Below are 25,914 nucleotides of genomic sequence, written 5' to 3' on the forward strand. Positions count from 1 at the left end.
AATGACAGGTACCTTTTGAGTTAGATATTTCTATGCTCTTGAAAATTCTGGGTTTAAGGAATTGTACTTTTTTTTCCATTTGCACCATATTGTCTGTGTATTCCAAGGATCTATTTATGTTGATTAGATCATCATTATTCAATGAATTTAGAAATGCTGAGCTTGAAGCAGGAGTGTGCATTTCTCATAAAAGCAACAGCTGCCTATACTTAGAAAAGACATTTAAAATTTTAATGAATGCTGATTGTTCTCTCATCATTTCACTTTGTTTTTCTACCTTATAAACAAAATTTCTGATACAGGTATCTGTGTAGAACAGAGCAAACGCTACCAATTATCCAGATTCTTTGAAAGCTAACAGTAATATGAAGCAATATTCAAAAATAATGTGAAGCAATATTCATATAATCTTGCTAAAATTCTTGTAGTTTGTCATCAGAATCAAGGTCATTTGGATTTTATAAGATGGAGATTAAATTTAAAGAGTGTAATTTACTACCTTCACAGTTTCATGCTTCTGTTACTTTTTTTGTTTCTGCAGGATTGATGATAGGGGCCTTGGGTAGACAATTTAATTGAATGATGGAGGCCATTTGCAGCATTTGCATAGCAATGCAGAGAGCATTTTAGACGTTAATAAAATCCAGAATTGTGTTCCTGTTTGTCCCTGATCTGTGAGAATGCTTGAATTTATCAACTCTCTTTAATGACTCCTGCAAACTGTTCATGTCCTCTGCTCTAGCAAGGCCACCAGTTCCATAACCTGTTTTTACTTGGAAGGATTTGCTTTCAAAATGAAATTTTAGCATTCACAAAAATTAAGAACTAGTGATGGAGTTGGATCAGGAGTAAATTAATATTGTCAAGTGATTTATCTTGTCATTCTGATACCTCTGATTTCAGCTGCCCATCCCCAAGTTCTGTAGAGCAAATATTTTTCATTGTGTCAGGTTTGCAGAATCTCATGCTGAACTCTTGTACAGTACATTGATGATAAATTGGTATTTTATTAATCTTCAAGCTTTACTTTCTTTATAGCCACATTTGCACAAGATTGTGAACAGCTCTATGGAACTTGCACAGACTGCCAAAGAGCCCTATAACTATTTCCTGCTGCTCAGAGCCCTGTTCAGATCTATTGGAGGAGGCAGTCACGATCTGTTATACCAAGAGTTCTTGCCGCTGTTACCAAACTTACTGCAAGGTAGAACAACACCTTCTTTCCCCAGCTCACATTCTGATTTTTTAATGTAAATAGTATTTCATGTAATTGAAATCCCCCCAAACTAAAGCCATAACCCTGATAAGTAGCTTCTGATTTTGAGCTTTGTAGTTGATTAAATAACTCGAATGTGGCTTATTTTCATTTACTCTCAGCTGCTTCAGGCTCCATAGTTTTGGCTGCTTCACAATTTCTGCTGCTTGTTCTTCTGCTTTTCATTGTGGGGCTATTGGAATTTTCCCATTTGTCTCTTTGGTTTGTTTTTTTTTTTTGCTATGGAAAACTTAGTTGCCATAAAGTGTTGAGGGATAAGTGAGTAGGAGAAGCAACGTTGCCAACGCTGGTTTTGTGGGAAGAGCATTGCAGGGAAGCTCTAGTTGATCTGCAGTTGAGAGCATGTGTGTGCACCTGCAGAGGCACAATAAATAGAAATGCAAGTAGTGTCAGTCTGCAAAAAGAAATGGAAATAACAATCACTTTGATTAATTGAGTGTTTGTGCTTGCAAGGACTGTGTTCCAGAGATATTGAGGATGAAAAAGGAAATGTGGAGAGCTACTTAAACCTAGGGACAAGCTAATTGGAACTATTCCAGAACTGTAACTGTTTCCCATCTACAGCTGTAGGGGCAGTTTTTATTGTAGTTTGGAAATATGTCCATTATCAATAAATCACCATGTAGAAGAGGTAGCTCAGTTTATGAGCTGGAGGAATCTTTACGGGAATTAAAATAACTTGGAGAGTATATGCTTAGTCTGTATGTGACAGTGAATGTACTTGAACTCATTAAATGTTTCTTTTCAGGATTCCCAGTATTTTAAAAATAATTTGTTCTGTGTGGGATTTTTTTTATTGTTACAAGGCTGAGGTTTGAATCAAATTAGCCTTTTCTGTTTTTCATCTGCTGTATTCAAATGCTGCTTTTTTGGGTCTAATATCAAATTTCAGAATATTCATAGATACTCTTTTCTTCTGTATGCATGTACCTAAAGAAGCATTCACTGCATGAAATCCTTAGATGTAAGTTAGAATTATGAATGGCATTATATTTGTAAATCCATTTTTTATAGTTATAAGCTCTACAGAATTTAAAAATGTCAGGTTATTCTGAATTTAGGAAATAGCAATTTTTAACAGTAAGCTGGGTACTGTCCTTTTCCTTTGAGTGTATAACTTATCCCTGATTTTCAGGACTTAATATGTTACAAAGTGGGCTTCATAAGCAGCACATGAAGGACTTGTTTGTAGAGCTGTGCCTTACTGTGCCTGTTCGTTTGAGCTCCTTGCTGCCCTATCTGCCCATGCTCATGGACCCCTTGGTGTCAGCTCTCAATGGATCCCAGACCCTGGTTAGCCAAGGCTTAAGAACTCTGGAATTGTGTGTGGATAACTTGCAGCCAGACTTTCTGTATGATCATATTCAGCCAGTTCGAGCAGAGCTGATGCAGGTAAATGTGTTGTTTCCTGTTAGACCACAAGAGGTCATTGATTTGCTAACTATTGTTAGAAATTTGTGTGAAGCTTTCTTTATGAAAACCTGAAAAATCTGTTATAAGGACCATACCAGTCAGATGTGTGTGTTAAAGGACAGCTGGTGTTGTCCTATTAAGCTGAAAACTCTGAAAATTAGAAGTGAATGAATTGTTCCTTCTATATACTTTGTTAAGGGGTTAAAGTTAAGATGTGGGACTCCGTAGAAATAATATTTTTATGTTTAATGAGCGGTGATTAATGAGACAATGATTAGAATTGGATAATTAAAACAAACAAACAAAAAAGGAAAGCAAATTACTTTCAACATGTCATTAAGTTTTATATATGCAATGAAGATGATGTGGCTAAAATTCAGAACATTTAAATGTGGCTATTTTCCCTAATACAGTGCTTGTACATGTTTTATATTATATTTACGTTATTTGCTTTTTATTTCAAAACTAGCTCTGAGGTTAATTCAGTTCAGCCTTAACTGGTCTGGTTTTTTTAATTAATAATGTTGTTTATGTAATATTTATCCCAAACATGAAATTACATTCCAGTTGTGGCTGATCACAGTAATGCAAAACTGCATTTAGGACAACCTTTAACAAAGCACTTGAGTTGTAAACCAAGACTGCTTATATTCAAGTATGTTCTGGAACATAGGCAGGATCAGCTCCCCAGATACAAGAATGAGTGTTTTACTTGAGGTGTTTTACATTCTAACTGGATAAATGTTGAAGTAAGCCTGGTGTGCCCCTGTGCCGTTTGCCCCAGGCTTTGTGGCGCACCCTGCGCAACCCCGCGGACAGCATTTCCCACGTGGCCTACCGGGTGCTCGGCAAGTTTGGGGGAAGTAACAGGAAGATGTTAAAGGAGTCCCAGAAGCTGCAATACGTAGTCACAGAAATCCAAGGACCCAGTATTACAATTGAATTTTCAGACTGTAAAGCATCTATTCAGCTCCCAATGGAAAAGGTAAGGGCCTAAGTTATTTTCAGTGCTGAGAAACTTAAAATATCTGTAATAGAGAAATATTTACCAAGTTTCCTTACTTGTACAAGCTCCGTAAAATCTCCATAAAACATGTGGTGTGTCTGCCAGTTTTTTTATTTCTCCTATAAACTGTGTCACTTGTCCCCCTCAAAATAATCGATTTAGACATGGTGTTCTGCTGTTATAAAATGATAGGAGAAGGAGCTAAACTGGCACAAGTAAATGCTTTCACAGAATCACACAATAGGTAAGGTTGGATCTTCTGGTGTATTGCTTAGATTAGGAGCAGGAATCCAATTTAAAAGCTCCCTGTTTTCTTTTTAAAGTGTATGGAAAATTGACAGTAGAAATTCGTTAGTGCTGATTGTTCTCATTGTTGATGATTCGGTTTGTTTGTTGTCTCCAGGGTAGCTGTGGTACTTCTTATGCTGCATACCCACTCTGTTCTGTGCTGGCTCTCATCTGAGAGCTGTGGTGGATCACAAAGGCTTAGTTCTCACTAATTACAGCAACCTAATCTTTTCTGGGTCTCGGGATCTAAGAGCAAAGCTGGATTCTGAGTTAATTTGGCCTGTGGAGTTTTAATACTTACCTTTTCAATTATACTTCTGTAAGAGGTATAATCTGAATGTAGCAAAAAATTTTCCTTAAGGGCAGCTGACTCTCTGGCTTCACACAGACAACAGGCTTAAAATAGCTTGGAAAAATGATTCTTAAAATGCAGTTTTGCTGATTTCTCCTCTGTGCTGAAACTGATGAGTTGAATACATATAAATGCTGTCATTACTGATGTTTTCCTGTCCTGCTGGGTTTAATTCAAACCAAGTTTTCCAGGATTTAAGCATCTGACATGTTGGTTAATGATATGGAACAATCTTCAGCTGCTTGGTGTTGACCAAGAAAGAATGTTATCTGCTGAGTACTTTATATCTGTGAAAATGTCAAATTAGAAAGCAAAAAAGTAGAATAAATTCAAAATAAGAATTCTGTTTTAGTGCTTTTAGTGCTTTGATATACTTACTGGTCTGTGTAAAACTCATTTTGTTTTCATTGAGATGCTCATAAGATTATTCAAACATGGGATGACAACTAGTTAAGTGAGGAAGTGGAGATACCAAAGAAGGAAAATCCCACTTGTTTGTAGCAATGCCTTTTTCTACATAATCATGTTTAAACATGGAGGGTTAGATTTTATTTGCAATTGGTCAGGTAATTGAAATTCCTTATTTCATGCACTCCAGAATAACTTTTATGTTTTTTTTACTTAATACCCATCTCACTTGTTTTTGATTTCTTCCATTCTTTTGGGGAGGAAGGATAGAAAATAGATAGGTGCACATACATATATATAATAGATATATAAAACACATAGAAATTTCCTAAAGAGATGCACCCCCTCTTTAATCATCTTCATATCATTAAAGATTGATTTGAATTATTCTTAATGGTTAAATGTATTAAATCTTTTTTCAAAGGATGAATACTACTTCCATTAAGGAAATGGTGTTCAGAAGTTGCTTACAGGGACGTTTCATCATGCATGGAAAATACAAATTACTCTGTTGTAAGACAGGGTATTTTTAGTGCCATTTACATATGGATGCAAATGCATTGTATGCATATAGTATGTAGGCGTTAGGAACAACAATTACTGCTGGAGGGAAGGTGAGGAAATGGTTTTTTTGGAGGGAGGAGAGTGAAGGTTTACCTCATTCATAACTTGAAATGCTTTCTGGCCATGGCAACAAATGTATCTGCCATGAAACTTAACATGTGTAAAAGCACAGCAAATGTCATAACAGTTTTGAGCCCTAATATTGGGTGCTCTCTGAATTTCTCAACTTAGGCACTCCAAATTGTACATCCTTTAAAAGTTACTTTTTATATATATTGATGATACCATTCCCTTGATTAATGACTTCCTTGTTACTGCTGAGAACAGAAGGTTTGGTCACTCTCTGTGTCTCCATCCCAGGCCATCGAGACCGCTCTGGACTGTTTGAAGAGCGCCAACACTGAGCCGTATTACCGGAGGCAGGCCTGGGAGGTCATCAAGTGTTTCCTGGTAGCTATGATGAGCCTGGATGACAATAAACATGCATTATACCAGCTTCTTGCACATCCCAAGTATGACAATTCTTTAAAAGTAAATGTGTATGTAAAATTTATAGTTTTTGTAGAACAATGTAGTTCAGAGATGATGATTATTCTGTGCAATTCATGGGGTTTTTAACTCCTGGTAAAAAGGGCTATTTTGTTAGCCTGGTATTTAATGCCAATGGCTTGAGTTAATATTTCGTAGTTTAATTTTCTTCCCCTAATCACAGACCAATGTATAATCTATTACATATGATCAAGCTTCTTTTTAAAATTAGTTTCATATATATAAATAGTTGGAATAGTCTGACGCTCAGTTGTCTTTTAAAGATCAATTTACACCGGGATGTTTTTTATGTACATCTAATCTCTTGCTAAAGTGAAACAAAATTTGGTTTCATTTAGTGACTAAGCTTATAGCATAGCCACATGCACAACCTCCAGTTGTCTCAGTGTGGGAGCTTTTCACTGATTTTTTTGACATCTTTTATAATTTTAGTCATTTATACTTAATGAGTTTGTTGGTTTTGGACAACTTTGTCATCTTTACCCAAAAAGTGTGTGCTGAATTCAACTCTTGAAGTGTAGTAAATGTAGCTAAAGAGCTTAACAGCTTTCACAGTTTGGACTTGTTAGATTTGACATAAATACAGCTTTGCAATGAGTGGGTTTTGTTGGGCAGTGATTTAATAAGTACTGTTTCAATCATTCGAGATTGAAATCAAATGTCATTTTAAAAAAGGGGAAAATGTCAAAATATTGAAACTTCCATGCTGTAATTGAGTTGCAGTGTGATGCCTGTACACCTATTACTTGTATATACTTGGCTTCTTCTGAAGCATGGGTTTTAAATGTTCCTGATGAAATTGAGCTATCCATCATGCTGAGACCAGTGGTTAACAAATTTAATATGGACCGAGTGAACTGGTCTAGCTCTGCAAAAATGAGGGGAGAACAGGAGATGGAGAAGGAGTTAGATACCAAGAGCAAACTTTAAATCAAGTGCTTGACAGTGGTTGTGACTGAGCTGCCAGTGCCGCAGTTAAGGCTTGTAATGAGCTTACGTTGTCCTTCAGCTTTACCGAGAAGTCCATCCCCAGCGTGATCATTTCGCACCGGTACAAGGCACAGGACACTCCCGCGCGGAAAACCTTCGAGCAGGCGCTGACGGGCGCGTTCATGTCCGCGGTGATCAAGGACCTGAGGCCCAGTGCCCTGCCCTTCGTGGCCAGTCTGATCCGCCACTACACCATGGTGGCCGTGGCTCAGCAGTGCGGTGAGTGGGGCACAGGCAGCGTGTGGCCCCTCAGGAGAGGGAGGGGAAGGTTGTGCTTTTACTCACAGGAATTTGTTTGAGGAGGCCACGATGTGACAGTCACTTCTGTGGAGCTATGTTGGTTTTTTCCTGATGGCTGAATTATGTTTGAATTCTTTGGAGCAGTGAAAATTATTAAGAAAATTTCAAAAAAGCCATCAATCACCTAATAATACTCTCAAAATGCTACAGCCAGTGAAATAATTGGAGCTTAGAACAGTTTATAGTTTCAGAGCATTTGGGTAACCGGATACTCAGAGTAATTTTTGCGGATGATCTTCAGTTGAGGTTTTTCCACTCGTGGTTTTGAAGGAGCATTATGGAACTAAGTGAACATTAGAACACTGCAGTGGCTGTGTCCATGAAAGAAACTTTTTGTTCGGAGTTGAGCTGTATGACAAGTAATTGGAGAAAAGACATAGTATAAGCATATCACTCTTCATTGTCACATTAATGTAACTTGAATTTTTATGATTCTTCGTTTTAATTAAATCTTGCAGGGCACAGTCTAGTGCATAGAAGAAAATATTCAAGTAGATGTAATCTTTTTTTTTCTTCCAAAAGTGAAGAATGCTTTACAATCCATTTATATGCTAATAAGCACAGGGCTTACTGGTTTTGCCATCAGCTAGTCCAAGGAGTACTAAAGTTTAATTAAAAGACTATTCATATTGAAATATCCATTGTTTTATCTTTATTTCTCCCCTCTCTCTTTTCTTCCCTGTTACAAATTACAGGTCCCTTCTTGCTGCAGTGCTATCAGGTTGGAAGCCAGCCCAGCACAGCCATGTTTCACAGTGAAGAAAATGGGTCAAAAGGCATGGATCCCTTGGTGCTTATTGATGCCATAGCAATCTGCATGGCATATGAGGAGAAGGAGCTCTGCAAAATAGGAGAGGTGGCTCTAGCAGTGATATTTGATGTTGCAAGCATTATCTTGGGTTCAAAAGAAAGGGTAAGGGTTTTTATAAATGTCTTTAAATGGTCTAGTTTCAGTCAATGCAATTTTGCTTCTGTATTTTTGGAGGCTACGAGTGAGCTGAAAAAGGCAACTGACCCATTTATTTGTTTCCAGGCTTGTCAGCTTCCCTTGTTTTCATACATTGTGGAACGTTTATGTGCTTGCTGTTATGAACAAGCTTGGTATGCTAAACTAGGAGGTGTTGTGTCAATCAAATTTCTTATGGAACGGCTGCCACTAATCTGGGTCCTTCAGAACCAGCAGACTTTCCTGAAGGCACTTCTGTTTGTTATGATGGATCTGACTGGAGAGGTATGTAATGAAAGAGTTATATCAAATAATGTGGGGAAAACTTCTGTTCTTAAATTCACAGATAGAACTCTTGCTAATCTTGATTTTATTGAACTTCTTAATGCATCGTATCTGCAGTAGATAGGAGTGAATTTTAACTTAATTTTAACTTAATCCAAGACCTGAAGTTAGGAATGGGGTCAGATTTTTCCACGTAACTTTGCTGAAGTTATTGGGATTACACTTGCTTCTTTTGGGCCTCGTGCAGATCAGCAGAACACAGATTCACTGTCACTGGTCATAGAATCATTAAGCTTGGCTGGAAATAAAGATCAAGTCCAGCCATTAATGTAACACTGTCATCTTCAGCACTAACCATGTCCCCAAGTGCCACAGCTGTGTGTTATTTGAACACTTACCACTTCCCTGAACAGCCTAGTCCAATGTTTGACCATCCTTTCAATGAAGAAATTTCTTTCACAGTATCAAATTTAAACCTCCTCTGGTGCAACTTGAGAGCATTTCTTCTTGTCCTGAAAAACATGCACAAAACACTGTGGGGGATTGGTGGTGGTGTTTGTTTTGGTTTTTTTTTGTTTGTTCTTTTTTTGTGTTTAGTTTGAAAGGTGTTCATCTTACCAAGAAACTGTATGCAGTTATATGTAGCTAGAAAATCATCTGCTTGGTCATTTCTCCTTGTGAATCACATGGTGACAACGTTGCAAAGGGTTCCAGTGCTTGAGGTTGTTAATAAAATTATGTTGCACTGCAGCTCACAATTTTGGAATGACTTGTTGAATATGTGTTATATGTTTTTCGTAACTTGCACAAGATTCATCAAAATGAAATTCTAGGTTTGTTGATGAGTAGTGTGTAGATTTGAGATCTTTGTTCTGTACTTTGTTAATAAAAATAATCTGTGATGCCCCAGGTTTCCAATGGAGCAGTTGCTATGGCAAAAACCACATTAGAACAGCTCTTGATTAGATGTGCAACTCCTTTAAAAGATGAAGAAAAAACAGAAGAAATCCTGGCAGCACAGGAAAAGTCTTTCCATCATGTAACACATGACCTTGTTCGAGAAGTAACTTCTCCAAACTCTACTGTGAGAAAACAAGCCATGCATTCATTGCAGGTGCTTGCACAGGTCACTGGAAAAAGTGTCACAGTGATCATGGAGCCACATAAAGAGGTAAGCAGAAATACTTACTGAACCTGAGTGCGAAGTTCTTTTCCAGTCTTGATTTGCAGAAATGCTTTTCTGGGGACATTTTTCCACATTAGTGAACTAAGTTCTTTGTTCTTTGGTAGCATATGTTTGTAATTTACTGGATTTCCTTTTTCTGAAATACACTGGCTGGAGCACTACAGAAATTCATACAGGCTGTGCCTGACTGTTGGCCAGTATTTACAGTGTCTCCAGGTTGATTCACTTCCTTAAATTATGGTCTGTTCATCCTGCCTCCAATCAGACATAGGCTAGCCACATGGATACTCCATTCTGAACATGAGTTTGATGTTATTCCCTAAATATGAGGCATATTGCTCTGCCTTTCCCTATCCAGAAAGAGACTATAAAGATCAGAGCTGGTTGAAATAACTTTTTGCTGGATCCTCCTTAAAGCTAATAGCATGCATTCTCTTTAAGACAAGAGAACACGAGCCCTGAGAGCCATGACAACAGACCAAATTAGAGGTGTCATTACTGTAGTCTGGCAACATGTAGAGAAACCTCCTAATCGATACCTTATTTTGCTAAAGGTGTTTATGGAGGAGAGTGAGAAGTTGGTGTAATGGAAAGAAGTTCCACTAACTGTTTTGTTTTTATGATGTTTTAGGAGCTTAAAATATTCTTGTCTCTTGACTTGAATGTTTGAAATGGTTCAATCTATGAATTTCCTTCTTATTTATAATGTTACGTGAAGTTATTAAATATAATAGCTCTGTCCATAGAAAGTGTGTATTAATTACAGATACTGCATTGTTTTATGAAGTGACTGTGAATTAAATTAGAGAAATAGTTTTCTTCTCACTTAGTGATTTCTCAAGCCATACATCTGGCTTGAGAAAGGGAGTAAAGTAGTAAAGGGAGAGGAACGTGCAGCCATGACAAGTGGTGTCTTCTCAGTGGCTGGCCTGTGGGTTCTTTGAATAGGCTGCTAATTCAGTCTCTGAATTGCATTGTGTAGGTTCTCCAAGACATGGTTCCTCCTAAAAAGCATTTGCTTAGGCATCAACCTGCCAATGCCCAGATTGGCCTGATGGAGGGAAATACCTTCTGCACAACCCTCCAACCACGGCTGTTCACGATGGATCTCAATGTGGTGGAACACAAGGTTTTCTACACAGAGGTGCTTTCTCTTTGTGTTCTTATGTTTGAATGGAGATACTTATTAGTGATGGTGTTAGGACTTTCATTGTTAAAACACATATTTTTCTTTGTGCATTTTAAACTTCCCAAAAGTAAATTCTTACATTTCAGTGAAACTTGAAGTGAGGTGTACTCTTACATACACCATAATAGTTCTGAGCTAGACAGAATATCCCAATCTGTGTGAAATATATTAAATGAGCTTTGCTGTTACTGTACAGGCCTAGTAGCCCTGAATTTCATATTTAAGTCTTATTTTTATACACAGTATGTCTGTTTAATAAATTGTGGTACCACCAAGTCATAGATGTTGTTGGCTAAGGTTTTTGAGTCCCTAATATTTTGAGTAAAATCAGATATAAAACCTGTGTGTAGATTTAACTTAGAGAAACTGTCTTGTGCCTTGGTTTCCCAGCTGACTTGTCCAAACATAAGTTCAGATGGTGTTTGATCCCAACAACAATTGCAGGTAGCAAGGCAGGTATGGGGTATAATTGTCAGTGCAGAAGATCCTCTGTTTTTTGACTGAAGACAAAACCAAAGTGCTCTAGATGAAAAAATGTCTGTAAAGGTGAGAGTGATATATTGATGTTGTGAATGTCTGCATTTTAACATCCTTGATTATTGGTGCAACCTGGACATGGTTAACTTGCACAACTCTTTTTGAACCTGTCCATTTTTTAACAAAATCCATAAACGTGCATTGAAAATACTCACCTGCAAAGAGGAGAGCTGTGTAAGAGGAGTTGTTCCTCTGGGCAGTGATCCATGACCATTAGAATTACCAAAGACATTTTCAGCATGTTAATCCCCTTCTGTTTTCTTTCCCCTTTCCTCAGTATTTTCTGGGCTATTACTGCCATTCAGGAGGAGAGCTTTTCTGTAGACCTGTTTTGTCATATGAGTAGCCTGTTTGTAAACAGACCTGTTGGTACTGGCCACCAAAATGCAAAATGGCTAATTTTTGCCTGGCCTTTATCTGGTGGCAGTGTTAATGGGCTCTCTTCCCTCTGGCAAAATACTGGTTTTCATGGTTTTTCATCCATCCTAATCTTGAGTAGAATTTTTGCCTGTTGGTGAAATTTGAACTTTGATTACTGTGTTTCCATAAACTTGGCTCTGGGGAAACTAGACTCAAAAGGTACAGTTTCAAATGTGAGTCACAATTCTAAAATGATTGTTTATTTTTTTTCCTAGTTATTGAATTTGTGTGAGGCCGAAGATACTGCCTTAATGAAACTACCTTGTTACAAAAGTCTTCCATCACTTGTACCTCTTCGAATTGCAGCCTTAAGTAAGTAAACTTGGCAAACAAAATGTGATGTAGTTGTGTCCTTGTGAGCAATGGGCAGTCTGGTGACCAGGATCAGCAGAAAACCTGAGCCTGGAAGACTGATGACTGCTCTCTAGAGGTCACAGTTTAATGGAGAGAATAATGGGAAAACACCAGTGCTTTCCTAATGACTAGAATTTAGTTTCCAAAATGAACCCAAAACATTTCAAGATTAATTATGTTATATGGCATTAGGAAAACCTTAGAACACTAATAGAGTTCCCATTCTTTTACTGTTCTATGATGCATCTTGGTTTTGGCAATGCATGCAATGCTTTAGCTCTTTGCAATTTAGGATGACATAAAAAGAAACCAGAAGAGAAGTGGTGTGGAATTAGGGTTTATTTTCCCCTCCTTTTTGAAACTGTGTTAACAAAGAGAACAAATTTACTTTATTATTGCAGATGCTCTGGCTGCCTGCAATTATTTGCCTCAGTCAAGAGAGAAGATCATTGCTGCACTCTTCAAGGCACTGAATTCCACAAATAATGAACTGCAGGAGGCAGGAGAAGCATGCATGAGAAAGGTGACTGTGTTAGAACAAGACTGTTTTGAGGCCATTGTTCTCTCTGCCTTCCTTCCTTGGGCCAAAGCTTCTTGGGAAAGTTCTCTATAGGAACTACTGTCTGCTCTATTCATTTTTTTAGTGACACTGATAAAAGGTTCTGTCAGATGTCGTTTTTTGGGAGTCTGAACTTCGCCATAAAAATAATATCCAAGTTGAAATTAGGCATTTTAAGCTCTTAAGTAAGTACCATGGTAAATCTTTCAGTCTTTCTGTCCAACTGGAAGGACAGGGATAAGAATATTCTCTCATCATTATTTGTTGTCCAGTAACTGTGCCTGCTTCTGGTTCAGCAAGATTTTCTAAATGAAAAGAAAAGCTAATGAAGTGACTTCCAGCATCTTTGTAATGATGTGTAGATTGGCTGCCACGTAACAGGGAATGTAACTGGAGTGACATTGGTGCTTTGCATTTGTTTATGCCATTGACTGACCAGAGGTCAGATGTCTTCTCATGTCACTCTGATCAAGAGAGGAAATGTAATTATTTATGGCTTGTTGACAATACAGTTGGGTTGAGGGGTAAGAGGGAGCAAGTAAGGGTTGTTCTGACTTAATACATCAGATTTTTCTGATAGTTTTTTTCCTGTGATAAATGCCCATAGGATGTTTGGTTATGACAGGAAATACTCTCTGGCTGCTTGCAGACAGGTTCTTCTGACCTTTCATATTGCTCAGTGTACATACAGATTGTAACACAGAAATTTACTCTCTTGCCTTTGGCCAGATCTTAATAAAGCAGTGTCTAAGTATTTGTCCATAGCTGTGTATTTAATTTATAGCTGTACCAGTTTTTCAGTCTGTCTGTAATTAAGATTTCCTACTTGGTTATTTCATGGAATAACCTACTGTGTGTCAGAAATACTTCAGTGCTTCCCAAATCCATCTTGTCACTCTATATATTCCCAGCAGTAAGTGTTGTTTGAGCTATTGCATTGCGGAAGTACAAAATGAAAGAAATAAAACCAAGTCAGCTGAATCTATTTTAAGAAAGATTCTTGTAAAAAAGTCACTTCACTCTCCAGCTGTATCTTAATCGTGTCCTCTCTTGTAGTTCTTGGAAGGAGCTACCATAGAAGTTGATCAAATCCACACCCACATGAGACCATTGCTCATGATGTTGGGAGACTATCGCAGTCTGACCCTGAATGTTGTGAATCGTCTGACATCAGTCACTCGACTTTTTCCAAACTCTTTCAATGATAAATTCTGTGATCAGATGATGGTAAGCCCATTCAAGTTTTTCTTTAGCTCTTCCAGAAGAAATTTTCTTCTTGCTACTATTTGTATTGGTGAAAAGTCAAAGAACAATTGTGTGGCTCAGTGTATATATTGGAATTAAAAGATTTTTGTTTCACAATTAATAAAAAACCAATTTCTTTAAATATTTGGAGTTAAGAGCTGCTAAACCAGAAGTTAGGAGATGTTTTTTAGTGAAGACATACCTAGTTATGCTAAGGTCTGCTTGGACAAATTTATCTTTAAGCAAGGTGTGCCAGCACCTTGAAAATGTGTTTTACTTCCTGATGGACTAAGTCTGTTTTGGTGCTTCCTTAGTTTATTGAATTTTGGAAAGTATTGCTGTGTTTATTTGTAGTTTTTAAACTTTGTTTGGGAATTCTTCATCCTTTTGGCATGGATATTTAACTATTTAATTGCATACATATCAAACAAATGATTAGACAAGTGCAAGCCTATTTGACTGAAGTTTTTTGGGCCCTGTAAAGTAAGTACTCCTGTAATCCCTGCTTAGGTGAATATGGACAGGATTTTAGCAGCAGTAAACCTTTCAGTCTGTGGGAGTGAAAATAGCTAACAATTTTTCCCTTTGTTTCCTTAAAAGAATGATTTCTGCCTCTCCTTTTCTTGTAGCATATGCTAAAATGGAACAGTTCAATTAGAAGAATAATACTAATTATCTTCTCTTTACAGCAACACCTGCGCAAGTGGATGGAAGTTGTAGTTATTACACACAAAGGTGGACAAAGGAGTGATGGAAATGTAAGTTAGTGAAAGCTTTTATGTAAGAAGAGAAGAAATAAGTGGTATTGATGTTTTGGAATTCCAGTTGCAAATGTTGCAATAACTGATTGCACACTGATGCTTTGTTCCAAGCTAATGGACTTGTATCTATATTGAAGATTTGTTAGAAATTTTAGTAAAAGGAGCTTCTTCTCTGCTTACAAGGGTTACTTTAAAGGCTGTACAGGTTGGTGTGGGAGCAGCTCAAGGATTTTTGTTTTTCTTTCCCCACAGCATTTGCTGCTTAGAAATCTGTTCTTCATGGAACAGCTGATGAGCTCAGCAGCATAATCTCTCTTTTGGCACTAATATGTTTGATGTTTATAACACAGTATTTTGAAAATTATACATAATGCAATCCCAATTAATTTTAAATTTCATTTATTAAAACCAAGTTCAGTATTTACTAGCTGAGATCACATTAAAATTTCTCTCCCATCAAAACTAATGGCCTCAGTGGTGAACTATGGGAAGCTGATCAGTTGTCTTATAAATGGGAAATTGCACAGTGTAGTGTCAACACTGTATGCTCTCAGCAATACAGCACTGGTGGGAATTCTTGCTTCACTGGAGTTTTATGTAGATTACCAGAAGTCCCATAATTCTATTACTGTTTTACTTATCACTTATATTAAGTTTTGAGATTTATTATTGCAACTAGGAAAAAATGGGGGGAATTTAATTAATATCTTTGTTTTTCAAATTAGAATGAAAATAGATTGGCTTTTTATTTCCCTCAAAATGTGGAAATGGGTTAATGGCTTTTCCTTTCTCTTTCCTGTCATTGCAAAGAGAGCTCTTAAATCTGAATTTGGTCATTGCTTTGTATTAGTCCTAGGTGTTCTCTGATGAAGGTGACTAGAATTTGTTTCTTACATTTTAACTAAAGCACTGTGCATTTTTCAGTTAAACAGATTTTATTCAGGTCAGAGTAGTTCTAAGGCTTCATATTCTTCTTTGGGGATTCACTTTTCAAATGGGATGATTACAGATATCTTGCATATCTTCTTATAGCAATAGTCTTTTAGACCACAATGTGGCACCTCTAGAACAGTTTTTAGTAATCCCTAAATCATGTATAGTTGGGAATTCTCCTGCTTTTAATGTTTTTTTTTGTGTTTTCTATGTGTGTTTAGTCTCCTAAACTTATAATTTCTTTTTTTGATATCATTTTAAAACTGAGATATGTTGAGGGGAAAATGCAAAGCAGACATTTCAGAATGAATCTACTGTCACATCTTGAGGGAGGAGAGAAGTCTCTGAAATATTTTTAAATAGGATTGTGTGACTGCAAGTCTGGTTGAATATTAGTTTTCCACTCCCTTGTTCTTGCTGTAAAGTTTCCTTCAAAACAAAAACTGTGGGAAACTGAAGGAGGACACAGACAGCACTGTGTACATTGTGCTGTAACTGGATCTTCTAAAAGCAGGAAAATTGGGGTGGTGAACCTGGTGGTCAATTGTTGTAACTGGCATTTCACCTACTCTCTCATTTCTTCCTGATCGTAATGAAATTCCAAAATTGGAGATACTCACTTAGCACCAGTGCTGGGAAGTGTTGTCAGGGTTGGATCATTCAGATCATGTGGGTAAAATACAGGAGATGGAGAATGTGCATTGGAAACCAGAACTGATCAGGAAAGCCTCGTGTTCCTGAACTGTACTTGGGGCTGTTCCAATCATTCCATCTCTTTCCAGCAGAGCTGGATGAAGGTACTATTTGATAGCAATGGTGGTGTCATGCAGTTCTCCAGCATAGTGCAGATAGTGCCTGGTCAGCAAGGCTTCTTAATTAATAGTTCCAAAGTCTATGGAATGATTTTTCATAAGTAAATGTTAACTGTAGACAAACTAAAAACTTCAGACATCTGTTAAAAATTCTGCATAATAATTGATGACCATTGTAAAGATCCACATTGATGCCAAAGGAACCAAGCCCTTTATTCACCTGAACAATTTATGACAGTCCCACTGTGATCCTGAACTGTGACCTGGCTGTTAGAGAAATGAACAAATTAAAACATAACATATAAAGTAGTGATTAAAATCTAATTCACTGACTCAGCAAGTGAAATGTTTGATTTAAACCCTTCTTCCTCTCTTCCCTGCCTCCCTAAGGAAAGGTGTGGGATTTTAGGTCGTGTCTGGTAACTGAAAGAGTAAGTTTTGAGTAGATGGTTGCCTCCAGGTGTCCCTCTTGTTAGAGGGTGGAAATTTCTGTGGTGGAATTTCCATGGTGGAAATTTTGCATTGCAGCCTAAGAGGACTCTGTAGCTACAGGGGACTTTATAGCTTGGTAGTTCAAGTACTGAAAGTGGTTTCATAATTGGTGGTTTCTTAATTGATGCTGGCTGAATTTGTCTTTGAAGATGCTAAAATATTCTTTCCCCTAACATAATAATCTCTAATATCTCTTTTATTCAGTATAAATATTTGAGAAACTATGTCTAATCAGTGTACAAGTAGGAAGAAGGGTGCTTTTCATCCTAATTCTTTGGAGAGCAATTTGGAGTTTGTGAGGTACTCATTGTCTCCATTCTTCTGTTTGAGATGAGAAAGTAAGTGTACTGAAGTTAGACTGCAGCCTGAAGCATAGCATGTACTGATTTGTACATCTGTTTGATATTTTTGTGGGCTTTTTCTTTTCATGCTGTGACTTCTGTTTTGGTTCAGCCTGCTGCAGAAGGGGTAGAGGTGAGAAACTCAGTGGAGGCACCAGGAAGTTTTTTTGTTGTCATGTTTTTTCTTTGTTGTTGTTTTGGTTTTTTGTTTTTTTTTTTTTCTTTTAAACTGTGGTTTGTTAGTTTTATTGTTGTGTTTTGGGCAGAGTGCATTGTGCCTTTGAGTGCAGTGCTGTGAATTGTCTCCTGTTGTCCGTGGCAGAGCTGTCGCTGTGCAGGGTGTTAAGCATGTTTGTACTGGGAAGAGCAGGAGTTTTAGTTCCTGTGAAAGCATAAGTGTTTTCAAAAGATTTTCTCTGTGTTCTCAACCTGCACTTCAGTCCATGAGAGTAGCCTTGTGGGGGTCTGTGTAGGCAGATCATGTTGAAGGAGTGGGGCCTAATACTTTGTGTTTGAATTCAGCTGAGGAACTGCAATGCCCTTGGGAATATTTTGAAAGCTAGAACATGGTTTTAGAGAGAGGTGAGGGTGGATGTTTTGGTTTGGTTCTTCCTTTTCTTACTGAAGGAAATTCACACTCTAACTGAAATACTGCCTCTATGTACATCATACAATGAAAAAAAGGTGCAAAATTATTTTGGACTTCTGGGGAATTTAATATCTAGTGGGAGAACAGAGATGACTTTTCTTTGAAGTAAGCAGTATCTTGTCTGCAAGATAGACTGAGCAGTAATGTGAGAAATCTGTCCCTCTTTTCCTTCACAAGTAGTTGGGAGGTGTGGGGGATGTATGAGAAACTGTTTAGATGGGAAGGTCCCACTTGGTGTAGTGCAGTGAGCACTTTGTAACTCCCCCACCAACAGTATGGATACATAGTGTTCAGCTCTTGCCTGTAAAATACCACTGTACTGACAAAGAAAATAAAATTTAAACCATGATATTACAAGGGGGAAAGGGCAGACTTGCACAAGAGCAATTATTTCAAACGTTTTGGTAAGTAAATGCTGTATGTGTGTTAACCCTTTGCATTTGGTTGCTGGCTATGCTAATACAGAGAGAAAAAGTAACTAAGATGTGTGATACTGTTTTTGCACATTGTAGTTGGTAATATTTAACTTAACTATGTTTCTTCCTACCTGTAGGAAATGAAGATTTGTTCAGCCATTATAAATTTATTCCATCTCATCCCAGCTGCCCCACAGACTCTGGTCAAACCTCTCCTGGAAGTTGTTATGAAAACAGAACGAGCAATGTTAATTGAGGTAAAAGTGGAAGTTAACATTGCTGAAATTTTTGCTTTATAGTATTTTTTAAACATTATTGTATAATAATGATAATATTTTAAATATGGTATGGGAAAGTCTGATGTAATAAATATGCTTTTCAAGGCCTTAGGAATTACTAACATTTGTCTTACACTCTTGGAAATGAAGTTTTTAAAGTGTCAATAAATTCTCATCGTGCAAGCTCTGAACATTTTGTATCTGCATAAATGCCAAGTCAAACATACTTTTCTGAGTGGTAGTAAATTAGTAGAAAATACTCTATACTGTGCATTTTTAATTTAAGCTTTATGAAATTTTCAGGCTGGCAGTCCATTCAGGGAACCACTGATAAAATTTTTGACACGTCATCCATCCCAGACTGTAGAGCTGTTCATGATGGAAGCCACTTTAAATGATCCCCAGTGGAGCAGAATGTTTATGGTAAGCTGTGTGGGGAGGGGAGCAGGAAAAAGTCCTCAACTTCACAAATCTGATGAACAAAAAGCTTTTTATCTTTTGCATCTTTTTTCCCTGTATGACCTCATAGTCCTTAATCACAGTCTTACTCTGACTGTAGGGTGCCTGTTCATGTGTTTGTATTTGTTTGTCCTGAAGTGTTGATTTTATACCTTTCCAGATCATGCAGGGCTGTTACTGAAGTCGTAAATGATGTTTTTATATATGTGAAATATAACCTCTGCAACTTTACTGAGGGATATAAAAGCTTCAGGATAATATAGCCTTCTGGCATTTTGGCTTTTAAAGGTTATTAAAATTATTTCTTCCCCTTTTGCAGAGTTTCTTAAAGCATAAAGATGCCAAACCCCTGCGAGATGTCCTGGCAGCTAATCCCAACCGATTTATCACTCTGCTGCTGCCTGTGGGTACCCAGGCAGCCGTGAGACCTGGCTCTCCAAGCACCACCACAATGCGGCTGGATCTGCAGTTCCAAGCTATCAAGGTACTCACTTCTTCTTCTTTGTCTCTGCATTAGGTAGTTAAAACCTCTTCAGCTACAAGCATCTTACATACAGGCTTTCAGTGTGTGTGTGTAAGTGTATTAAAGCTTATAAAAACATACTTGTGAAAACATGAAGTGTTTGTAGTCAGAGTCACTCTGAGAAGGCAAAAGAGACCACATTAACTATACTTTTTATCAAGTAGAATTCAAGAGGAAAACATGGCAACAGAAACATAATTGTTACAGGGATTTTGTATTTCACTTTTTTTCTCTTGCTGCTGAATATTTTAGAAGCCTTAATTGTCCTTAAAGAAGTATTTTTATATCACCATTCCTATTTACAGATTTGTTGTGTGTTGACTGTGCATTTGTCTTGTTTTGCTTTGGACAGATCATAAGTATTATTGTTAAGAATGATGAGTGTTGGTTAGCAAACCAGCATTCCTTGGTGAACCAGCTGAAACGTGTGTGGGTGAGCGAAGCTTTCCAGGAGAGACATCGTAAGGAGAACATGGCTGCGACAAACTGGAAGGAACCCAAGCTGTTGGCTTATTGCTTACTGAATTACTGCAAGTATGTGAAAAGGTTTATTTCCTACACCTGGCATGCATTTTTAGAAAAATTTAATACAATAAAATATGTAGGGCTACTAAAATTGTGTGCAGTTATTGGAGGGAAAGTGTAATATATTTCCTAATACTGCCACTAGCTCTAAAACCGTGCCTCTGATACTGCCTTTTGCTGTCTCTGAGCTTCTCAAGATTAGTTTTGTCAGCATAGTAGTTTTTGTATTTTTTCACAGAAGCTTTGTATTTTATGTGTTTTTACAGAAGGAATTATGGTGATATAGAGTTACTCTTCCAGTTGCTTCGAGCTTTTACGGGTCGATTTCTCTGCAATATGACTTTCTTAAAGGAATATATGGAAGAAGAGATCCCCAAAAACTACAGTATTCCCCAAAAACGGGCTTTGTTCTTCCGCTTTGTAGATTTGAATGACCCAAACTTTGGAGATGAGCTCAAAGCCAAGGTAACTAAAGCAATTAAATCAAGGAAGTCTGGTATTTGGGTTTAATTTTCTTCTTGGGAACTAGGGCAACAAAACTTGCTTACTTAAATGTCAACAACTTGGATAATTGGCAGAGCCATTTAGGTGAAAATATCATACCTGAAGAAGAGTGATAATAAACAGAGACAGCAATTTATCTTGCTTTCAATGCTGACTGCTTTGTTTTAGACTTTCTAAGAATCTTTGCCCTTGGAAAGAAGAAAGAGGAGGAAGAAAAATCGGTGCATGTCTTTTACTTAGGGTTTCTTTATGGCTTCCTTTTGTAACATGATGAATGTGCCCAACATGCAGGTTTGCATATGAAAGTACCTGGATGTTGGCTGCCATTAGAAGAATGTAAGATTTCAGTTTAACTTATTTTTTGTTCATATTCTGTAGGTGTTGCAACATATCCTGAATCCTGCTTTCTTGTACAGTTTTGAAAAGGGAGAAGGAGAACAGCTTTTAGGACCCCCAAACCCAGAAGGAGATAATCCAGAAAGCATCACTAGTGTTTTTATAACAAAGGTAATAATCCTTGTTTACATTAAAGTGTTTGCGAATTAAAAAAGTTTTTCCTCTCATTTGGCTTCTCAATCCTGATTTAAATTAGTTGTGCTATTCTTAGTATTATGATCTGTTTATCAAATGGCTTCATAATGTTGAACATGAGATCCATCAGTCACCAGTAGGACTGGACTACAATTTTCAGTTTATGGTATCTTCAGAATATCTGTCTTTAGAAATGGGCCTTACATACCTGTAATCCCAGTCTTTTTTATAAGGAAAGCTTTCCATGACTGGACAGCAGTACCTTCCCTATTCACTGCTATTTCATGAAATCAGTTGTAAAGTAAATGTTGAAGATGTGGGTTGGGGTTTTTGATTTATTTTTATAGGCTAGCATTTTGGAAATTCCCAGATGTGCCCATTATTTCAAAGTTCACACTTCAGGAGGTTGTTTTGTGGGTACTAAACTGAGTGAAGAAACTAATTATAAGTTTGTCTTCTTAAAAAACACTGGAAAAGCAGAAGGTGAGTACTTTGCTTTTATACTAATAAAAGTTGTGGGGATTTTTATTTTCGTTTTCTCTTTTTCCCCTCCCTGTCCTTCTCCCCTCTCTGGCCATCGCTGGAACCAGGTGCTTGACCCAGAGAAGCAGGCTGACATGCTGGATTCGCTGCGGATTTACCTGCTGCAGTTCGCCACGCTGCTGGTGGAGCACGCGCCCCATCACATCCACGACAACAACAAGAACCGCAACAGCAAACTGCGGCGCCTCATGACCTTCGCCTGGCCCTGCCTCCTCTCCAAGGCCTGCGTGGACCCAGCCTGCAAGTACAGTGGCCATTTGCTGCTGGCACACATCATTGCCAAATTTGCCATCCATAAGAAGATAGTTCTGCAGGTATTGCCTTGTGTTTGTGTATTTAAGGAATGTTGGCTAGTTCTGTAGGTTGCTTTGTCTTAAGATTCAGAGTAGAAGCTGCACAGTGGGTTTGAATACTTAGTATAAAAGGAACAGTTAAATTTAAATACCCCTAATATAAAAGCAGCAGGCCAAATATTTAATATAAATTTACTTGTGGATGGGAGAGTGTAGAAAGAAGTTTGAAGATAACTGAAAACAGGGAGGGCAGGTAGGACAATGAAAATTCCTTTTAGCTGAATTAACAAAGTTGATAATGTTTCTTCATTTAAGAGACAGACATTTCAGTTTGAGACAGAATGTGTGGATCAAGGGAAAACTTTAATTTGGACAGTGGAGAGGGAGAAGAAAATTGAATGTAAAGGAAACAGAAGTATATGCTGTATACTTATGATGATGATGTATCTTCATATATTTGACAAATTATAGGCTTCTAGGAAAAATTATGTTTCTTAGAAAACATATGTAGTAGTTTCTCTTTCTTTATAAATGCTTTGTTTTTGTAAATATGTGTAGGGTTAATGTTGATGAGAAACTTTGCTGTTCAGGTTTTCCACAGCCTTCTGAAAGCTCACGCGATGGAGGCCCGAGCTATTGTCAGGCAGGCCATGGCCATCCTGACTCCAGCGGTGCCTGCGCGGATGGAGGATGGACATCAGATGCTCACCCACTGGACACGGAAAATCATTGTGGAAGAGGGGCACACTGTTCCCCAGCTAGTACATATTTTGCACTTGATAGTACAACATTTCAAGGTACTTCTACCAGTTATTCTGGCAGTCACTGTATCTCCCATAGCAAGGAAGTAAACTGTAGTTTGATTAGAAAAATAACATAGTCTAATTTATATGGTTTAGCTTCAAAATATATCTATCATTGGTCTATAAAGATACTTAATTCTAAAACTGAAAACAACAAATAATTAGCAAATCTTTTGTTGTCATGATTGAAATTAAAACTTAGTATCAGATGAGAGTCTGCAAGATGAACTCATTGCACATACATTAGCAGTGTTTTTAACAGAGCTGTGGAGTGTCTTTAAGAGTTCTTTTGAAAAAATGCAGAACCATATTCTTTTCCATCCTCCAGAAATCCTTGTTTGTTTGACTTTATCTGTCTCTGAGGTTAACTAGATTACATTTATCTCCAGCTAATGTATGTTGGGAAATGTTAAACAAACAGGGGAATGCTGCAGAATGTGAACATAGGAGCATTTTTGAAAATGTCTATTAAAATGCAATTCAAAGGGACAGTTAATACACATTTAAAGCACTCTTCAGGAATGATGCCTCAGCACTTTTTGAAAGAATATCTGAGTGTGTTCAAATGTGAGTTGAAGCTCTTTAATAGGATTGGCAAAAAATCGGCATGATTGGTCCTTGAGAACAATTCATGAATCTTAAAAAGAACATGTTCATTTGGGTGCATATAATCAGTAGTCACTGCTGAAAATTGGAGCCAAAATTTTATTTCAACGCACCAGTTACTTTTCCAGATGGCAAATTTGAACGTGGTACAGATTTAGCAAACTCTGGGATTGATGACTGTTTTACCATTTTGCTTTATTTCAACTTTGTAGTTTTCATGTAGACTTTTATTGGTTAATGACTAACATTTCTATGAAACCATCTTTTCAGGTTTATTATCCAGTGAGACATCACTTGGTTCAGCATATGGTTAGTGCCATGCAGAGACTGGGCTTCACTCCCAGTGTTACAATAGAGCAAAGAAAATTAGCTGTGGATCTTGCTGAAGTGGTTATTAAATGGGAATTGCAAAGAATTAAAGACCAGCAGGTAGGAAGTCTCAATAAATGGGTAAAGACTGAATTACTACACAGTTAAAGGTAGTTTTTTTAACATGCACACTGCTGATATTTCAGCCAGATTCAGATATGGACTCAAGTGCAAGTGGAGAAGGAGCAAGTTCTGCCTCATCTGCTGTTAAAAGAGGATTGTCTGTGGATTCTGGCCAAGAAGTTAAACGATTCAGGACAGCTACAGGAGCAATAAGTGCTGTAAGAAAAGACCAGGGTTTGTTCAGAGACTCTGAAATTACAACCTGCACTGACTAAGCAATTCAGTGTAATTGTTTTTTCCACGTAACTCAAAACTCCCTCAATTAAAGGGTTTAGCTTTAGAAAAGACTTTAAATCTGTTCTTGTTGTTTGCCTTCTCAGTCTTGCTTATGGTTTTTGTGTTCCCCATACCTGCAGGTGTTTGGACGCAGCCAGTCCTTGCCAGGAGCTGATGCCCTCCTTGCCAAGCCAATTGACAAACAGCACACAGACACAGTTGTGAATTTCTTGATTAGAATTGCTTGCCAGGTAGTGTGTTTATTCTGATATGCAAATGCCAATGTGTGATTAGTAGCCAAAACCATAAACCCCTCTCTTCACACTCTTTTATGCTTGGATTTTTCTAGTGTTTCCATGCTTTGGTTTTTTGATTCACTTCTATATTTGTGTGATGCTGCAAAGTGTGCTTGTTTTATTGCCTGGGTTAAATGACAAGACTTTACCTCAAAAATGAAGAATATGTAGAGTTTAATAGGGAATGACTATCAATTGCATATCTAAGGATAGTGATTGTAGTTGTATTTTCATGGAACTGTGTGGCAGCACATAGAACTAAAGCTTTTCACCACATTTTCAGGGAATTTACTTTTGTAGAGTGAGGAAAATCAGTTGGATGTAGCTCAAAGTTGACAAGTTTTATGGCTTCTACTCCTGCAGCAGACTCAGATGGTAATTAGCATGGGATTTTATACACCACAGTCTATTGCACAGAGTAGATGTGCTCTTAAATGTAAAGATAAGCTGAGTAAAGAGCTGCATATGTTTATGGATACCTTGCAGACTGCAAAGTTTAACCATCTTGAGCTTGTTCAGAGTTGTAGTAATAAAGTAGGGGATAAAACTTTTTTTTAAATACACCTTTGATGGGTGATTTGGGGTAATTAGCTGGCAATTTAGACACCAGGTCTGATGTTTACTGTTGTCAGCTTTTTATGCATTTAAATTCTCTGTGACTGTACTGATAAAACTACTTAAGCTCATCGGTTTCTGAAATAAGAAATTATATGCTTGCTTAGAATGCATAATAAATTACTGAGCTGGCTACAAAAGGGTGTCATTTTGTTAACTCTGCATTGTCAGGTAAATGACAACTCGAACACGGCTGGGTCTCCGGGGGAGCTGCTGTCTCGCCGCTGTGTCAACCTGCTGAAGACAGCCCTGCGGCCAGACATGTGGCCAAAGTCAGAACTGAAGCTGCAGTGGTTTGATAAGCTGCTGATGACTGTGGTGGGTACTGCTCTAGTCCTGCAGGGCTTTAGTTTTCACTGGCATGTGAGATGATTGAATACAAGTGGTATCTGGGTACTGATTTTTACTGTACTGATCTTTATTCTTTGTAGTGAAGTAGATAAATTGGTAAGTAGGTGAAGTGCATCAGTGGTTATAATTTGTAGAGCTGAAGTACTTACTGGTTGGTGGGATTTTTATTTTTGTTTGTTTTTTTTTTCTTAGTAGGGAACTTTACAGATTGATTTTATTGATTCCTGGTTTTCTGGCTACATTATGGTGGTATGAAGGTCACTGAAAGGCTAGCTCACTGCTTTTTTGCATGTTTCTCTTTAGGAACAACCCAATCAGGCCAACTTTGCCAACATTTGCACAGGTTTAGAGGTCTTAAGTTTCCTGTTGACTGTACTGCAGCCCCCTGCCATCCTGAGCAGCTTCAAGCCCCTGCAGCGAGGAGTAGCAGCCTGCATGACTTGTGGCAACACCAAGGTGCTGAGAGCCGTCCACAGTTTGCTCTCTCGCCTCATGGGTATCTTCCCCACAGAACCAAGTAAGTGGCATTTTCTTCCTCCTTTTATCCTTTATTGCTGCATAACTTAAGTGGTTAAGGGCAGGGTGAAGACACTCTTTGGAATGTGTTA

General features: G+C 37.7%; 1 protein-coding gene across 4 annotated transcripts in view; it reads left to right on the top strand.

Annotated features, from left to right (window-relative positions):
* The window catches only part of TRRAP (transformation/transcription domain associated protein), a 76,672-nt gene that overhangs the window by 12,299 nt on the left and 38,459 nt on the right, over positions 1–25,914 (top strand). For 3 of the 4 annotated variants that reach the window (XM_071571639.1, XM_071571640.1, XM_071571643.1), the window contains 26 exons: positions 1,039–1,204; positions 2,412–2,668; positions 3,474–3,674; positions 5,668–5,846; positions 6,866–7,065; positions 7,842–8,059; positions 8,180–8,377; positions 9,288–9,548; positions 10,546–10,707; positions 11,925–12,021; positions 12,465–12,586; positions 13,679–13,849; positions 14,557–14,625; positions 18,409–18,528; positions 18,853–18,972; positions 19,328–19,492; positions 19,884–20,065; positions 20,323–20,521; positions 20,939–21,067; positions 21,682–21,948; positions 22,518–22,724; positions 23,607–23,765; positions 23,852–23,986; positions 24,185–24,295; positions 25,127–25,273; positions 25,610–25,823. In XM_071571639.1, coding sequence (XP_071427740.1) covers positions 1,039–1,204; positions 2,412–2,668; positions 3,474–3,674; positions 5,668–5,846; positions 6,866–7,065; positions 7,842–8,059; positions 8,180–8,377; positions 9,288–9,548; positions 10,546–10,707; positions 11,925–12,021; positions 12,465–12,586; positions 13,679–13,849; positions 14,557–14,625; positions 18,409–18,528; positions 18,853–18,972; positions 19,328–19,492; positions 19,884–20,065; positions 20,323–20,521; positions 20,939–21,067; positions 21,682–21,948; positions 22,518–22,724; positions 23,607–23,765; positions 23,852–23,986; positions 24,185–24,295; positions 25,127–25,273; positions 25,610–25,823 — 4,456 coding nt within the window. The remainder of the gene's footprint in view (positions 1–1,038; positions 1,205–2,411; positions 2,669–3,473; positions 3,675–5,667; positions 5,847–6,865; positions 7,066–7,841; positions 8,060–8,179; positions 8,378–9,287; positions 9,549–10,545; positions 10,708–11,924; positions 12,022–12,464; positions 12,587–13,678; positions 13,850–14,556; positions 14,626–18,408; positions 18,529–18,852; positions 18,973–19,327; positions 19,493–19,883; positions 20,066–20,322; positions 20,522–20,938; positions 21,068–21,681; positions 21,949–22,517; positions 22,725–23,606; positions 23,766–23,851; positions 23,987–24,184; positions 24,296–25,126; positions 25,274–25,609; positions 25,824–25,914) is intronic. The other variant, XM_071571642.1, reaches the window with a different exon arrangement.

Source organism: Pithys albifrons, chromosome 16 (assembly GCF_047495875.1).
Source record: "Pithys albifrons albifrons isolate INPA30051 chromosome 16, PitAlb_v1, whole genome shotgun sequence".
NCBI classification, from domain to species: domain Eukaryota; kingdom Metazoa; phylum Chordata; class Aves; order Passeriformes; family Thamnophilidae; genus Pithys; species Pithys albifrons.